Genomic DNA, 18112 nt, shown 5'->3' with positions numbered 1-18112 from the left:
TCCACCCTTGACAGCCGAACACACAATATGTTAACGGGTTTTGAGTGATTTGAATAAACCTATTCAAACAATACATTCGAATAGCTGGATCTTCTGAATCTCTCAACGATGCAAGTTGACTTTGCCATCGGTAATTTTTCGCTAAGAAAAATCACTTCGCACTTCACATACTCCTGCCCAAAGGACCAACATCGAAAAGTCAGCATCAGCTTCAGCCATGAACAATCTAACCAGACAACCAAACTCCAATTACCTAACGCCAACACCACCTCCATTCTCCCCAAAAGCCAAAAGCACCACAACCCCTTCAACAATTATGAACTCGCGACCCAATATATCAACTACGACTGCTAAGAAGGTCGCATCAGTAATTGCAACAGAGTCTCAAAAGCTAGAGTTGGAGAATGAGAGGATGGAGGAACGTTTGAATGCGTTACGTGAGGAAATGAGATTGCTGAGGGAATCTAGAGGGTGAGTTCTTTTGGTTTATTTTTGCGTGAAAGTGGTTCTCAATTGAATTCATACTAATATTTCAAGTTCTTGGATTGCATCAGACAACGAACCTCAAATTGGAGAGCAGGTGACAAGAGCACTGGTTCACTAGCTCGATACGCAGATGATGCAAGAGCACGTAAAACAAACAAGGCTAAAGAGGTTGCACCACCGTCGGAACCAGCCATGCCAGTGGTAAGAATTCCACACTGGTTCGTCCTTGTGTTTGACGCCAGGATACCAATTCTGTAATCTCATTTGGTTTTCTTGTTTGCCTTGTGTAGTGGCAAGTCAGTATCCCAATGAGTGCATCCAGCACACGTCCACAAACTCCTAACATGGCTCAATCTGCAGCTATTTCAACCGAATCCACCCAACAACGATACCAACAGCCAACGACATCGTCAACAGCAACAACCAACCAACAATCCCTATTCGATGGTAACTTTTCAGAATCTGAATCACGAGCATCGTTCTTGGAAGCACTCGAATCATGGCGCAAATCCAAACCTGAGGAGACCAAAGTTTCTTCTACTACCACTACGACAACCACAACAGCAAGCAAGAGACCATCAACACAGGAATCATTCACACAGTCAAATAGCACGTCTCAGATACAAACTACCTCTTTAAGTAAACAGAATTCAGCTGCTATACCTCTACCAACTCCAAGCATGTCACTCAAGGACAAACTCTTGCTCGCAAGGCTGAGAGCAATTAAGGACAGCAAAGTGTGGGAATCGTAAATACCTCTTCTACCGATATGACCAATATAATAACTTGATGAAATTGCCCTCTTTTCGCACTTTTCTTGTCGTGTGCTTCTGTCGTTATAGCAGTATTGTTTGCTACCTGTATTCGCTAAACGAGTTGAGCAATGAGAGAATGGAAGAACCGTTGAATGCATAAAGTGATGTACGGAGGATGCTGGAAGAATCTGGCAGGTGTGTCGCTGTGTTGTAGGTGACGATAGAAATCGTCATTTTTTCGCCTCGTGGCGAGATCACTGGCTCAATTGAATCCAAAGCTTTACTTTGCTTTAATAAACAGCAAAAATTACCATGGAGCAGGTGACAATCCCATTGTCTTTCCCCTCGATTCGCAGGTCATGCACAAGCACACAAATTCAAGATGACTAAAGAGGTGACGTCTCCTTGTGAACTTGCTATAGACATTCAACATCAGGCTGCTTTGGTGGTTTAACGCCGCCAATAGACCAAGATCATGGTCATTGTGGTCTTTTTTCGCCTTGCTGTAGTGGCAAGTCAGTACCCCAACGATTGCACCAACCACACGTTCACAGGCTTTCACATGTATTCCATCACGAACCACTCAATCGGAATGCAAGCAGATACGCCAAACTAAAAGATCACCAGTACCACTCAAGGACAGTTCTTTATAGCAAGACTACGAGAATCAAGCACAGTGATGTGTGGAAATCATGAAAAAGCGAATACCTGTACGTACTGAGGATGATTTTTTTTAGTACAATCGTTCTCGCTTTGCTTGTTTGACTACTTTACAATACTATTGACTTATAAACTGGTTTTGGTGTGGTTTACAAGTTGAAAACTACAAACTATGACAATTGTTGGGATACTCAAAACAGCAAATCACTTTATAATAATGGCCTTCCCTTCTCCTCTCACTAATGTGGTTCAAGCTAGAGCGGCGACGACAAGTGGTTTCAGCAATGCTGGTTCATCGACAAAGAATAGTTTGGCAGCACTGGCTTTAACCTTTGGACACTTTCCCAGGTTCTAAGTCCACAAAGCCATGTTAGTTGGGTTGTGAGCTCAAAAAACACTGTAAAAGTTGATGGACGAATTGCATACCAAGGCCTTCAGAGACACCGCATTATCAAGCATCCACAAAACCATCTCATCAGTAAGCTCTTCAGACCCTCTGAAATCCAACGATACAAGTTTCTTACATCCTAACACGACCGACTTGATGGCATCAAACACCGATATGTGAATCCTTGTCAAATGCTCTTCGGGGGTATATGGGAGTCTAGACAAGTATGCATTGATTTGTGGCAAGTACGTGTCGGAGAATATAGTAGAGTTGGCCAAATTCAAGACAAGTAAATCCGTACACTTCTCGGCCAAGTCCTTGAGTGACGATGATGAGATCTGGATACGTGGATTAGTTAGGAGTGGTTTTGGGGTTGGTCGAATTACACGGGCACGGTTTTGGGCTTGTTGTGCTGCATGTTGTAATTGCATGTGGTGCTGGTTGAGTTGGAAGACATTTATGGGTAGTGCGTTGTTATTGGGATTGTTGTTATTGTTGGGATGGTTCCAGGGGTGGTTGAAGGGGGCAAGACCATTAACGAATGCTGGATTATTATTTTGCAAGGCATGTTGCAAAAAGAGGGGGAGACCTGCGATAGCGTTTCCGTTATTCATATTGTTGTTGAAATTATTATTATTATTATTATTGTTGTTGTTGTTGTTATTGTATGCCGGTTGATTTTGCATCATATTGAAGTGCATCGCAGCTCCCTGACCTTGGATTCCTGCTCCACCACCTCCTCCTGCTCCCGCACCAGCAGCATTCCCATTATGAAGAACATTGTGGATGACATTATGCTGGACTGGCATTGCCATGTTTGGACCAATATCGTCCTCCATCACTGCCTGCCATAGTTGAAACTCCTGAGCTGCTGCGGCATCGTTGTCTTCTTCGTCCTCATCATTATCGTTATTGTTATTGTTGCCATTGTTGTTATTGTTGTTGTTATTGGGGTGGGCGGCGGCGACGGGAGCAGTATTATCGTTATCATCTTGTGCGTCGAAACGAACAAGAGTAAGAGTGACGCGAGTAGCCAAGGTTTGTTTTATATATGGCACTACCCGTTCGGGAGCTTGTGTTGCAATGCCCAGAATAGCAGATACTATTGAATGGGGGAGTTTTATAGTCAGTGCATTGTGCCCGAACAACACGATACTATCTATTCAAAGTCTAGAATGCTCACCGTCCAAAACCTGGACAAGCGAACCCAGCGAAGATGAGCCGTCTTCTCTTGAAGTAGTATTGTGCTGAGTCAAGGACAATATAAATTGGGCCCACGAGAATGTATTCTTAAACTTTGGCCACCTAAAACAAACAAATCAGAGTGGTCAGTTTCCTTGTTCTCCACGTGCGACATGTGTCAATTCAGCTTGAAAACATGTCATCTACCTGTAGAGTACCCGAGTAGAAGCATTATTGAATGACAGACAGCACAACGACAATGTATGGAGGTCACTTTGCTGGTTGACTATTAAAACCAGATGTTGTGTTCAATATCAAGAAAACATGTAAAATGAAAGAAAGCGGTTTGGTAATAATATAAAACCTACTATATCCAAAAATCTGTGCTAGTATTTCTTCTGGGAGACGGGCTATACATTTTTCAGTCTGGATTCGGCGTGGAATAGGTGCGGGAAGAGGAAGAGGCACTCGTTTTCGTTTAGGTTTGGAAACATTGAACGTTAGTGTCGGGTTGCTGTCGTCTGCATCCTTGGGAGCCTCGGACGGAGGAATGGTCATGATGCTCTGTGGCACGTGTCTCTCTGCTGGTGTCAACGTGTATGTTAACGTTTTTACGAATCACGAAAATGCAAGGACTCTAAACAAGGTTGAACATACCATATTCCCGTGTATAATCAGACCAGAACCGTCATTTGAACGTGTCTAAGAACTTATACACCGTGTCACAATTCGCGCTTTGAGCTTTATTGCTTCCCAAGTGAACATCTGGTGTAGGCGATGATTTTTGTATTTATGAGGTTCACATCATTTGTTATTATACAAGAATTACCAACGATCAACGCTGAATGATTACCGTCCTAGTTGTTTTTGAAATAGGCAAGAGCTCCCACTATCGCTCCTGACAAGAAAATCAGTGACACTAACAGCCAGAGACACCCCCATACTTGAGGTGGAAGACATCCACCTACACAAAAATTGGTTTTGTCGTTAGTAACTGCAATGTCATGTGGAGCCTTGGAAGTAACTATAACGGGACACATACCACAACATATCTTGGAGAACTTTGAGGCGTCAGATTCGTTCACCCTCCTCGAAATCAAGTCCTCAACAATATCAAAGAGAGAGTATAGAACACTCATCGTGCCCATAAACAGCACGAAATAGCGTAATCCTTTTCCTCCATCCACAAACCACTAGATCGAACCGTTAGCTCAAAGCTCTAGTTGCAAAGATGCGATGACATACCAGGCCAACTATCAGTCCCATAAATAAGAAGCATATTCCACGGGTCAGCCAATTTTTTGCCCAGTATAACACGAGAAGCATGATGACACCCAACACAATGGAAGCGATTTGTGATGCCAGAGTATCGAATCCAGCGAAAACCAGCAATGCACCCCTACAAGTACTGTTGCGTAAACATACGAGAAGTGCAATGTCGAGTACTCATTTTCATACCAAACTGATGAACCAATGTATCCCGCGGGTAATGTGATGTATGGATTACCACCACGTAAATGAGTGACACCGCCTTCATCAGGATCTAGCTCTATTCCATCTATCTTTGCACCAGTACACAGTCCTGCAGAAGCGTGACCGAATTCGTGGAGGCCAACAGTGACAATCTACGTCCAGTTGGTATGGAGGTAAGATGGGTGTATTTCAGTCCAGTCAACCAACAATCCGATGCATTCTCTGCTCGGTTATCAACGAGTTGCAATTGATGCAAGCTCGTAGCCAAACAATCAGCAGTTTGAGCCTTTTTCAGGATCAACGAGATGAAAGGGTGCTGCCAGCTCAGACAATCCGCCCTCCGCAGAGCTGCCATCAAGTATAATCAGTAGAGAAGACTGTGTAAATGTACCTTGAAGGGATAGAGGACGAGTTTCAAGTCTAAGAATTTGGGGAGTAAGATGTAAGAACAAGATCTGAGTTTCAAATTCAGTCAAATGTCTTGACCGTACAAGGGACATTCCAGAGTATTAGTATAGCAACGGCCATTCCAGCTATATAAGATGATGGATCAGTCTTCAATAGGAGTTTGCTGGTGGTTCAACAGCACAAATGTTGCAAGTAGGCCGCAGCAGTGAAATTTACCAATTATGAAGAGATTAGTTTCCTGGTCTGCTGAAGGAGAGAGCTGGGTCGCCACAGAAGAGGCAGTTATAGGTGCCATGATGTTCTCTCACCCTCGTCAAATGTGGAAGCGGTGGTTGTTTCGCAAGGGAACAAGTTGTGCAGCGCCAATCCAGGCCAAAGAGGTGCCAAGAAGAGATCAAAGCACGGTGGGCGACATTAACAAAGCAAATGGTATATGTACATTGCTAAATAATTTAGATTACATCTCGCAATTCTTTACTACACCGCACCATCACCACCAAGTTCACTTGGTCTTCCTCTTTGGTCGATTTATCGGACCAGTATGTATGTCAACAGGTATCAACAATTCATGATCCTTCTTCTTGAGTTCATTCAGATGCTGAACTTGAACACTCAAGTTCTCGTATTGAAGCTTGCCATAGTCCATTCTGTTGAACTCTGGTGATAGTGGATTGATTTCTCGAAATTCTCGTTGGATCCGCTTCATGATGACAATCCTCCGGCGTTCAGTAGGTATTAGCCTACACAGCTATCGATTGATAGTGTCAATAAGTGTCGAGATGGAAAACTGGAGTGTGTTTAAAAGTTGTGAAGTTCTTGTGCCAGCTTACCCGCAGGAAATCCCTGTAGAGTGCAACATGTTCTACCACCATGCTTCTAATTTGACCCGTGTAGCTAACACTACTCGTCTCCAGGGGCACCGAGCTTCCAAACTCGAGCTGGCAATCAAAAAAGTTTTTGCCAGCTTTTTGGGTTCGCATGACGCAGAACCTGGCCAACACGCACCACTAGTGCGTACATGGACGAGTGTCGACGCGACAGATTCGATATGACGGTTCGCCGAGTCTCCTTGTTCACGTGTTCATATTCAAACTTTTAACACATCGCGTCCAGACATAGAGACAAACCGTTCGAGTAGAATCCATAGTACACTGATCAATGGTCAGCCACGATAAAGTCATCATCATTCTAAATGCACAAGAATTATCTGGCTTGATTCTTGATTGTCGTGATTGTGCTTTCTTCCTCCCAAGTAATCAGCTTCTTGCCTTCCTCCCTTTTGCTGATTGCTGCTCACCACAACAAGCTCACGGTTGGACGTTACTGCCAGCTAGAACGTATCAAGATCTTCCAAGTCGAGCAGTAGAAGCCTCTGATCACATTCTCACCGATTGCTAGTCGTTAAGCTTTGGGATAACCACCAGAGGAAACCGTATACGCAAATGGCAACCCAATCTGCGCCAATTCACACTGGAGTCACTACGATTCCAGGGTTAACTGCCTACAAAGCATGTCCGGGAATCTCTGGTGCCAGACAGTTGGTCATTGATTCTTCTGGAGACGTACTTGTCTTGGCTAGAGGAGAATCATCAGTGTATGCTTGCTATCCAGAGACAGATAGCACGACCGGATATAATACTGTCAAGATCTTGAATGCTCCTGTAAGTGTGGAATCGGATTGTACTGGAGGGTTGTTTGTTTGGCTCGCAGTGCCCGAATTTGTTACCGTCGATTTAAACTTGACCGCCGCCCTAAGTCATTCATATACCTCTTCCTACTATTTTCAGGCCGAACTGCTGACTCATGGATTAGCGTGGAAGGACGACTGGCTATACGCCACTGCAGGTATTCGCAAAACCTTGCGGCCGTTGTGCTTGATCACGACCTTAAACCAACCTTGTCTACCTTAGCCGACGCATTGTATAGATGGCATTACCCAGGTGGTTCCAGGGCTCTGATTGTAGGAAACTATCAAGTAGTTGTCATAGGAATGCCATTCTTGGGAACATCGACACTGCCACAAGCACGATCTTTACTATTTGGACCTGATGGATACTTGTATCTGCAAATCGGGACTCAAGAGTCTGGGTATCTTCCAACGTAAGACCATGTTGATATTTAACGCAAAAGAAGCGAAAATGGAAATTTTAAATTTCAACGTTCGAGCTCAACATTTCTTATTTGTCATAAGCACAACTGCCCTCAACCGTATCGTCAAGATTGACATCGACTCTCTAAACGCCGGGACTGTATCAATCTACGAATGGGTCAATCTAGAACTAGTCGCAGACGGCTTACAAAACTCGATGGCCATTGCCTTCGATCCCGAAACCAACATCCTCTACACAGCCGAAAATGGAGGCACGGAGCCCTTAAACACAACATCACTCGCAGGTGGATCCGACATATCACAACTAAACCCGGCACAAGAAATCAACGAAATCGTAACCCTCACTGGCCAATCCTCGTTTTATGGCTTTCCAGCATGCTGGTCTGGCGGCAACCTAACGGATAGATTCATAATAGATCCCATCCGCGCAACCCAATTCGCATATAGCTATTACGCCAACAACACATATCCCGCTGCTGGACAGACCATTACCGACACATGGTGCAGCAACCCAGCAAACAACAGACCACCTGTATTCACACTACCAGCACACAGCTCTCCCATCTCAATGACGTTCCTAGGGTCAAACGCATGTGGCGGTGCATCGCAACTCCCATGTGACTGGCTAGGCAACATGTTTATAACACTGCGAGGATCAACAACATCAACACTCGTAACAGGTTTTGCCTTAGTAAGGATCCCACGGCACTATCAGAACTCGTCGACAGCCTTTTCAGAAGGCGGATTCGAAACACTGCTAACTGCCGTAAATTATAAGTCGTGTATCGGGGCAGCTATAAGCTCGTGCTTTAGACCTACGGGACTCGTAATGGATGACGCAGGACAGTTATGGATTGCGTCGGATACGACGAATGAGGTTATTCGTGTGGCTGTCAATGGGACTGTAGATCCAACAGGTGCTGGACTGATTCCAGATACTATGGTGGCTAGTTTGGGATCTTCGAATCCAGTCGTGTCTCCAATACCAAATCCACCTGCATCGTCATCGTCATCAAACAATTTGTCAGCGCCGAGCACGATCGGGATAGCTGTCGGTGTAATCGTCGTACTAGTAATCGCTCTCTTGGCAGTAGTGTTTAGGAAACGATATCAAAAGACTGTGAGGAATGCAGTATTGGCATCTGGTGCTGGAGGAAACGACGGAAGATCATTCTCACCGCTACATGGCGACGATGGGGAAGGAGGCGAAGCGTTGAAGATGAACAATTTGGGCGATGGAGTAGACACGGAAGGATTCTTGACCAAGTTGAATCGCACAGCCTGGCAGAATAGCAGTAGAGATGAGGCAACGAGTCCTCTGACACAATCATAACACTCATATCTTTATACATAACAAACTCTGTTGACCTCTTTACTTTGTATCTTTTACAGACTTTATACATATCATGCACAAAAAGCCAATCTTGCGACGTTTAGGAGGCAGGAGAGCCACACCACGGACACACATGTTCAACTGAGACAAACTTGTTCCAATCTTCTCGATTCGCTACTCCTCGACATGTTCCACATGAAGCTCGTGTTCTCAACACAGGATATCCTAGGAAAGAACAGTCAGTATATGCACGCATATCAGAACCAAAACAAGACCGAGAACATACCAGTAATGATGCATGGCTCATGCACTTGACGACAATTTGGACAACTGAGAGCAGCAGCATAAATAGTCGTACCACAACCTTCACAATTCCTCTTGTCAACTTCTTGACGAACACGTTGATCCATGGATACTTGCAAAATCCAGTCCTTGACGTCTGACTTTCTGGGCATCTGAAGACAAACATGATTCAGTATTGTATCTCACAAAGAACACAGTGGTAAATAGCGTTAATACCAAATTAGAATCTTTTGGCATCTTGAAATCAAACGGTACATCAGTATCCGCGAAATCAGCATTTTCTAGCACCGATGAATCACCAGATTCAATGGCTTCTACTATATCCAGGAACCGATTCCAGCATACAAAAGCCATGTTTGTCATTCCAGCAGCCTAGAAACGATTCCAACTGTTGTAAGTCAAGATGTCATTATCGGCAAAAAAAGGATCTACAAACCTTGGATGATGATCCAGCTTCATAAAACACTCGATCCACAACTAGCTCATTATTATATCGTAACAGTGATATAGCTTGTTTAGCAGCAATCTGCACCAGTTCCCGTCTAGTCCCACAATAATTACGAAGCGTGATTAAATGTGTGATTGTCAATAGTTTTGAAAACTCGGAGGGCAATCCTGATAAGGGCTGATAGCTAACACCATATACCTGAAAGCATAAAAACATTGATAGTTGGAAATCGCGCACAAAAAAATCAACATACATCTTGTACGGGAAAGCCGTTCTTACCAACTTGAAGAGCATTTCCCTCGCAGAAGCAAGCAGTACAGGCGACCCGTTAACTAGCACATGTCTCGTCAGCTTCTTATACACGTCATATAATTCTGGTGTCGGAGGACAATCATACTGAATCAGCAAATCCACAGCAGCATCCACCTTCCCATCCCTAATAAGCGTTCCAGTCCGCACTCCAAGATATTTACTCAGGACTTCAGGACCCTGACCAGCAGCAGTCGCAAGACACTTGTCCCATTCACCACGTTCAGCATACATGTCCAGGCCAGCAGTGACATCAACACTGACGAGTGCGTCAGCACGACCTTGTGTTCGTAAATGTTTGACATATGCGGATTCGACTATATCTGCTACACGACGATCACGAGATGCAGCTTGTCGTGCTTTATCCCATGCGTTACCAGACGAATATGCGTCAGCTGCTTCTCGTATAAGATCGGCAGAGAGGTATACATCTCCTGCTTTTACAAGTCGACCCAGCTTTTCTAATCGACCTCCAACAGTAGCAGCAACTTCTTTAGCTTTATTCGGCGCATTTTTCAATGCCACCTCAACAGCCCGACACCAAATACCCTCTAATACATCCGTATCGTTGGTCATTGTGGACGAAATCTTGAGATACATTTCAATAGCTCGAGGGTAATCTTGATGTTGCTCCATCAATCTTGCAGAAGCTAGGATTTCTTCACGTCCAGCATCAGGTTTTGACGCTAGGAATCGATCATAATCTGAATGCACTTCAGCTGATTTAGATGGTGCATGTTCCTTAGTAAATCGAATGGCGTCCTTCCATTGTCCGGCCTCCTCGTACATTTTAATAGCCAGTTCAGGTCTTTGAGCTCGTAGCAGTAACGTCTCTGCTCTCCCATACTCGGATTTACTAAACAATGCACCAGCTTGAGCCACCAGAACCTCCGTAGCGGATTCTTGATCATGGCGTTCAACAACCATCATGGCTCGCTCCCAATCCTGATTATGTACATGCATCAATACAGCTTCATGTGGTTTACCGGCTGCGATAAACTCTCCTTCAGCTTCCACAAATCGACCAGAATCTTCTAATAGCATTGCCTGTCGTAAATGCACAGCACTCAATTTAGACTTGTCTGGTCCGAACTTGGCTAACTCGAACGCGAAATCAAAGGCGTTGTTTTCCATGGCGTAATCAATTGCTGCGTCCAATAAGGCGAATTTAGATAACAGCTTAGCTGCTGTTTCACCACCCAATGATCGTGCCCAGAGGTAGGCGATTTGATTTGCAGAGTTTGGCCCACCATGTGTTTTGGCCACCTACAAAGCGAGTGTGTGTGGTCAGAATTTTGAGCAAAAAAGATATTTGATAGATTTTACACAATGCACGACAGCTTACTCGGTGCCCTTCCTCAAACATATTATTAGCAACATACATACTACCAGCAGCTTTCCAATCACCACCTTCAACAAAGTGATGCTCTGCACCACGTAAATTACCCTCTGACTCCATCTGCTTGGCCAAAAAGGTATGTGTCTCGCCTAACTTGTCTTTATGATGAGCAGCGACAAGCCGTATCAGAGAATCATATTGTTTATGTGTCTTGTACATTTCAATGGCGAGATCAGGTTCATTTAGTGTGATGTAGATTTTTTCGGCCTCCTTGTATCGTTCTATGTGCAAAACAGAGTTCAGAAACTTCGAGCTAAAAAAAAAGTCAGCGCAGAATACACGATACTTACCCTTCATCTCCAACTCCTTCGCCTGAGCCATCGACAAAGATCTGGCTTCACTCTTGCCCATAAACGACGTAGCAAGAGCATGAGCACGATCCCATCGATCATACGTCTTGTACATTTCAATAGCATCTTGTGGTCGTCCGCCAGCAACATAGTATTTCTCAGCTTCAGCTAAATCTCTGACTTCAACGAAATGACGTGCTAGTTCCAACAAGTATGGTTTGCCTGCATCAGACGGCAGTGAATCAACTATATTGACAGCTTTTTTCCATTGCTTGGCGGCAACTGCTGATTCCATGGCTTTCACGGATTTGCCAGCTTCGATATAATGATTGATGGCTGCGTCCATTTGTTTTGAGGATACAAGATGGTCTCCCCATTGCTGTAAAGGAACGAAATTTGAAAAAAGATCGATAGGATGAACCAAACCTATTGATGTACCTCTTCCAATACAACGACTTCACGAGGGAAACTAGATCTAGCCAATTCAACAGCAGCTCGAAATGCCCTTCCTTTCCTGAATGCGTCCAGTGCACGCTGACTAGCACCAGGGATGCATTGGAATAGTTCTCCAGCCTGCAAAAGATAATCGTAAACATCTATACACTCATCTTTGAATGACACCTAGACACTTACACGTTCATACAACCCAGCTTTAAACAAAGCCGAAGCAATTTTTTCTGTCAGAGCACTATTTGAACCCATTCCAAAATGATTGAGAACATATGCAGCTCGCGCTGGCATGCCTAGCAGATCAATTGATTAATTTGCTTGTGTTTTTTTGTGGCACAAATCAAGCACAAACCTCCTTCCAAGTAAAGATTGATAGCTGCGGCGGCATCACCCTGCGCTTCCTTCAATTCACCTAAGACAAGAAACGTGAGTATCTGCAAGCAAAAAAACGCTGCACATTATACTCTTTTACCAGCTTTTCCTTGCTGACCAGACTCAATCAACCACCTAAAGTAGTTTTCACGCAGCTTGTCCAACTGAGGATGATTCTTCATCTCAGCAACTTTGATGGCCATATCCCATTTGTGAAGTTCTTGATACATTTCCATGGCCTCTTCAACTCGGCCCTATAGTATCTTGAGTTAGTGCGTTTTTTGGTCAACCAGAAGGCCATATCAAACACCAACCTGCTCAAGCATAATACGCTCTGCGACTTTGAATTGCTTATCCAATAGTGCCAATCGTGCACGAATTACGTACTGGTCAGTAGGATTCTAATACAATGTTTCGTGAAGACATGACGTTTGCGTTAATGGCCAAGAAGCAAAAAATCATACCGTCCAGCCCTGTGCTCTGTACTTGTCAGCCAGTTCATCCAGAACGTGCATATATCTAGCACGAGCTACATCACCCATGGCAGAAAAGCATCTTTAACATAGAAAATGGTCAGAGGCAGCAAAACATTACATCAAGGCCCGTACAAATTCACCTTTCAGCAACTGCCAAATTACGATCTCTGAGGGCATTCTGTCCCAATGACTTCCACAAAGCTTCGGTCTCAGGCGAGAGTCCTAACGTCTCCAAAAGCGCAATGGATCGATCGTAATCTTGACCCCCCAAAGCAGATCCAAATTCAATCAATGCGTCATCCAGAGTATATGCAACCATATTCACTCCTTCATCTACAATTACTTGTGTTTTGGAATCGGCTCGCGCGATACGGTCGACGTCACCCTTGATTGGGATTGTGGTGACTCGTTCTGCATAGTCGATCGAGTACCACACACAGAGATTTCCTCTGCTCTGAGCGACTACTACGTCACTATTCGGTACCCACTAACGACGATTTGCTATGAGGTGAGATTTACCAAAAGGCAGCAAATACTGCATGGTTACCCACTGATACATATGTGCAGAACGACAACAACGTGGTGCGAGTCTGCGAGGGTATATCATATACATGGAGCTGTTTCCTCTTGTCACGGAATAGGAGTTTGGTTCCACCATTTGAGAGCTACGAATAGGGGTAAATAAAGAGGGTACAGACGGACGTTAAGTGCAAGAGGAACGTACCTCGAGCCAGTCAATATTAACATCATGATGTATAGCAGCAATGTTCAAGCTTGTATTCAAATCCATGACAAAGGCTGTTTGCAAATCCACCAAATAAGCAATTTGTTTGACACCCAACTCGTTGATCCTCACACTATAAAGTGTGATTTCTGTGAGCATCACGCAAAAAACCGGGTAGCACCGCCGTGGATATCTACCTGATGAGATGAGGACTCATGTGCTCAGTTCTACATGAGCCAAACACTTCATTGACTCCATATTCTACTAGCGAGAGTTCCCCTGCGTTGAATACCATACAAAATTGTGGATTCTCGAAATAGAATTTTTCGTTTCCACTGCCCGTCCATGATATCTACAACGGCCAAAACCATTTGGTTACGTCCGAGTTCCCATGTGATCCAATTCAACTAACCTCACTGAGTTTACAACTTGATAAATCACCCAGCAGCAGAGTCTCTGGAGTATGCGCCACAAGGAACTGATCCTGAAAGATGTTTATCTTTTCAACTTCGTATCCGTAATGTGACTTGAGAACAATCCTGGCACCAGTTGATAGTCTCTTGACAATGACTTGACTTGATGAAACATAGGTAAACTCAAATTTACCCTTGTATGTAGTCTTTTTAAGGCAGCAATCAAATTCTTCTACTGCCCCGCATTGTGAGCCCTAAATATATTAAGGTTTCTAACGTGCGCCAAAAATCTGACAGCAATCTATTTGCACATACTGCGTATAGTCGTGATCCATCAGGCTTCCATATGAGAGTTGACACTGCATAAAAGTTTTCAAGCTGTTTCGGTTTAGCTTCCTCCCAAGTCTGTTGACTCTTGAGCCAATTGTAGGTGTAGACGGCATTATATGATCCTAGCGCCACAGATTGTCCATTTGCATTTACAGTTATAGCCGTGAAATCCACTTCGTTTTCGTCTTGACTGTAGTCATACTCTTGTATCGGGTTGCCTGGTTTTTTTTGGGATCGACGATGAGCTCAAAAGGACGCAAAAGGTCATACTATATCGAGTACCTTTATCGTCATAAAAGGCAACCAGTCCATCACTACCAGCTGCTATGACAGTTTCTCCCCACGCTAGAGCCGTGGGAGCACATGGGTGCATGGTAAAACGACCCTGATGTTCACAAGTGTGTTACTGACAAGTCAAGATGGTGATTAAAGTCAATGTGAATACCTGTGAAGCACCAGATACACCGTCATCGAAGAAGAATCTGTTTATGGATCCGTCCATATGTCCTGTAATAATAGCAAGTCCGTCTGGACTACTGGCTGCAGATACGACGCAACTTTCCGTTTGATATAGAGTAGCAGCCTTGTTGACTTTGAGGTTTCCAACTCTGACCTAAAGCAGCAGTAAGAAGTCCGAAAAGAGACTTGTAATCAATGCATTCATTACTTTTCCGTCAGAAGATCCAAAAACAAGCGTATTTGGCTGTCCCAATGGCCAAGTTAATGCAGTAATTTCAGCAGTCTGTATAAGCTTGTTACAGATCGATTTCTTTTCTCCCCATTCGACGCCCAGCTTGTATACAAATACAACACAATCCGATTGAGCTACGGCCAGCCGAGTCGAATCAGGCGAGAATGCCATCGCGACGATCTGGTAACTCTTTGCAGTCTATATAAGAAAAACGCCAGAGGTGTCAGAGGAATACGGTCCAATTCATTGTTAATATAGAAGAATTTACAGAATTAATACTTTTGGATCAGCAGGTTTCGTAGCGAAACGATCCTTCCGTTCGCCCTTGTCGTCAAATAGTTGAATGATGCGATCAGCACCACATATAGCTAGTCGTTCATTGTTGGGAGACCATGCCATAGCAGTGATCCTGGCAGGCTGATCGTGAGCGGGAATCCATGTTTTAGCATGCCGTATCTAAGTAAATGGAATGTAAAATGTTAACATTTCTGGAATTTAACATTTGTGACAAATGCTGCTTACCTGCATGGTTGACCACAATAAAACTATTATAGATTACACGTTAACCTCTAGCTTCTTAGTATGCCTATCTCTCTGTCTACGTACTTAAGTAGACTTTTCCTTCCTGTGATTGAAGTTTGCCAGTTTTGCACACACTGTACCAATAGTTCTGAAGCCGACAGAAGTAGATCTGTCAGTCTGACACGTAAATATCGTATGTATTAATCTGATCGCGACAGAAGGTGTGGTATGTACTATACAGTGTCCGTCGTTGTTATCGTGCTCTATTGCAACTATTCATTGTTTGTCCATATAGAATGAGCTCTGAATACTATGGAAACGAAGGAGCAGAAGACTATTCCGAATGGGCAGATAAAGAAGCTATTCAACTGGACACTGTGCCAGAACCGTCTTCCGGCAGACCTCAAAGATCTGCAAACGTTGGACAAGAAGCAGGAATCAGGTCAAGAAGGAGTGTCGTGGTGTATTCCGAGTCGCCAACAGCCACAAATACTGCAGGAATAGTCGACGCCGGTTCAACTCGACAAGTAAACGGTCCTGGTGCTGTACATCAAACAACAACATCAGGAAATGGGTTTGATTGTGAGATCGTCTTCTTTGGTATACTCACTACCCTGGGCACGCTTTTCGTGCTATTCGGATCATGGTAAGCGTATCCTCCTAATCCTGAACTCTTAGATTTCTGTACTGATCATACCTCATATGTCAGGTGCATTGCCGAACGCTGTGAGGAATTGGGGACATGTATTGGAAACCCAGGATACTTTCAGTATAAAGGAGGATTCACTCCTTGCGGTCCATTGGGGCCGAATGCTGGCATCGCTATGACGGTCCTTGGCAGCTTGTTTTTGAGTGGATGTTTAGCACGGTTGACTCTCATGATCAAAGAGTACAATACATACAAAAGACTGCATGGTGAGTTCCAGTCGATGAGCTTCAATTTAATGAACGACCTTTGTTCAGTGAGTCTAGGTCGCACTGAACCTATTCCTGGTACTAGACAACCTGCATGGCTGAAACGCTGCATCACGGAGGATTTTCCCGCTGTAAATACGTATACCAATATAATTATCTTGTGCTATATTTTACACATTGTTTACATACATCATTCTAACGAGAAACCTGTGCTATTATGCTGTGCTCATGTTTGGAAGACAAACTAGTCCTCTGTTTCCATACCGTCACTACCATCTATGAAATGTGGTGCAAGACCATACTTGGAGTGGCCGTAGTCTCTTTGGGGACTTTGTTGAGTGGAAGCCTGGTGCGTAGGTTGTCCAGGTCTGGAGCAAGAACACCTATTACCACAGTTCAGTGATATCCAACTGAGTGACGGGACCCAAAATCAAAATCACATACCAAAATAGTCCTGATCATATTGGCAGACGGGATCAGGAGCATATGGAGCTGCAGAATAATGTCCACCATCTCCATAACCTTCTCGCTCATATCCGAAATGGATGTTGGGCAACGGGATCAGAGGCATATGTTCGAACAAAATCGTCTCCACCATCGCCATGGCCTTGTTGTCCGTAGCCGATATCCCTAATATGTCTCCGACGACGATCTTATACCACAACACATAAGCCACTACACCAATTCAATCAACTTCAGCAAGCTTCAAGTTCACAGGGCATCCGCTTACTAAGGCTGACATACAAAGCTACCTCGTGAACGACAATGGTACAATTCATAAAGATTTGGCCATTCTTCTCTGTGATAGCTTTCTGAGCTTCTTCGGCAGTAGCGAATTCGACCAACCGCATCACTAAAGCGGTTGGAAGATTATGGGTAAGCATTCTGATATGAAAAGGTCTGTAGAATACACCGTGAGTTCCATGCAGCATATAATTACCTGGGAATAGCCATTGGGATGGGTTAGGACATCACGGTCCAGTCGGCGCTCTTCATTTCGTTCGTCAGATGGAGTGTAATCCCATTCATTGGTACGAGGTTTGGATGAGCGAGAGCGAGATTGTCGCTAGTGTCGGCGTTAAGATCAGATGGGGTGATAGAGCGAGCTAATTTAATACATCAAGAAGAAGAAGCTTCAAGTCAATATACGGCAGATGAAAGACATTCATATAGTTCTCTGATGTATTTGCGAATTAAGCGATGCTTTCAAGCATTTATACCTTCTAGGACTACGAGAGCGGCCAGTAGCGTCACCATTGGCGTTCATCCTTGCTCTTTTCAATCTCTAATTCCTGTTGCTTTGGTTGGGACCAATAGTAGCTGAAATTGACGCGCAGCGAGAAAAGGAAATGCACTAAATTACTGCCTTTCAATAATAATGTGTATTATTGACGTTGTTGAACAGCAATTGGTGATCACTGACTGGGAATACTCAGATTTGACGTGTGTTCTCCTTTGTTTCGATTTATATTCGCGCCTTTCGAGAGGAGACAAGCAAAAGGAACCACATAAAACCAGTATCTGAAGAGTCCTGGAATGGTCTTGAGCTACTCAATGTAATCCAGGAACAGGACATACTCCTACGCGGTTGTAGTTTTAAGGAAATGGAAAGTATATAAGGACATACTCCTACACAGTTTCCAAAGCAAACACAACTCGAACATTTCACGACGAT

At 44.1% G+C, this 18112-nt stretch overlaps 3 protein-coding genes across 3 annotated transcripts; all 3 read right to left on the bottom strand.

Annotated features, from left to right (window-relative positions):
- Window positions 1–2150: 2150 nt before the first annotated feature.
- On the bottom strand, window positions 2151–4029 carry SmJEL517_g01623 (uncharacterized protein; the record flags this gene model as incomplete). Its single annotated transcript, XM_031167551.1, has 5 exons — window positions 2151–2252; window positions 2328–3391; window positions 3473–3594; window positions 3679–3757; window positions 3840–4029. The coding sequence occupies 5 exons, from the start codon at window positions 4027–4029 to the stop codon at window positions 2151–2153; spliced, it is 1557 nt and encodes a 518-aa protein (XP_031026617.1).
- A 299-nt stretch (window positions 4030–4328) lies between these two features.
- Window positions 4329–5647, bottom strand: SmJEL517_g01622 (uncharacterized protein; the record flags this gene model as incomplete). The annotated part of the gene is made up of 7 exons (XM_031167550.1): window positions 4329–4435; window positions 4514–4664; window positions 4717–4870; window positions 4930–5096; window positions 5336–5364; window positions 5436–5477; window positions 5569–5647. The coding sequence occupies 7 exons, from the start codon at window positions 5645–5647 to the stop codon at window positions 4329–4331; spliced, it is 729 nt and encodes a 242-aa protein (XP_031026616.1).
- A 3248-nt stretch (window positions 5648–8895) lies between these two features.
- On the bottom strand, window positions 8896–15528 carry SmJEL517_g01621 (uncharacterized protein; the record flags this gene model as incomplete). Its single annotated transcript, XM_031167549.1, has 24 exons — window positions 8896–9020; window positions 9082–9250; window positions 9315–9470; window positions 9535–9744; window positions 9826–11121; window positions 11201–11475; window positions 11545–11923; window positions 11983–12117; window positions 12178–12287; window positions 12347–12406; window positions 12467–12620; window positions 12681–12767; window positions 12831–12921; window positions 12983–13329; window positions 13394–13507; window positions 13567–13699; window positions 13764–13918; window positions 13979–14233; window positions 14295–14527; window positions 14592–14694; window positions 14755–14922; window positions 14977–15198; window positions 15280–15456; window positions 15523–15528. 24 exons carry the CDS (start codon window positions 15526–15528, stop codon window positions 8896–8898), a joined length of 5160 nt encoding a protein of 1719 aa, XP_031026674.1.
- Window positions 15529–18112: the final 2584 nt, after the last annotated feature.

This window comes from Synchytrium microbalum, assembly GCF_006535985.1.
Source record: "Synchytrium microbalum strain JEL517 chromosome Unknown SmJEL517_scf0005, whole genome shotgun sequence".
Lineage (NCBI taxonomy): Eukaryota > Fungi > Chytridiomycota > Chytridiomycetes > Synchytriales > Synchytriaceae > Synchytrium > Synchytrium microbalum.
This window is presented reverse-complemented; position numbering and strand designations above follow the sequence as displayed.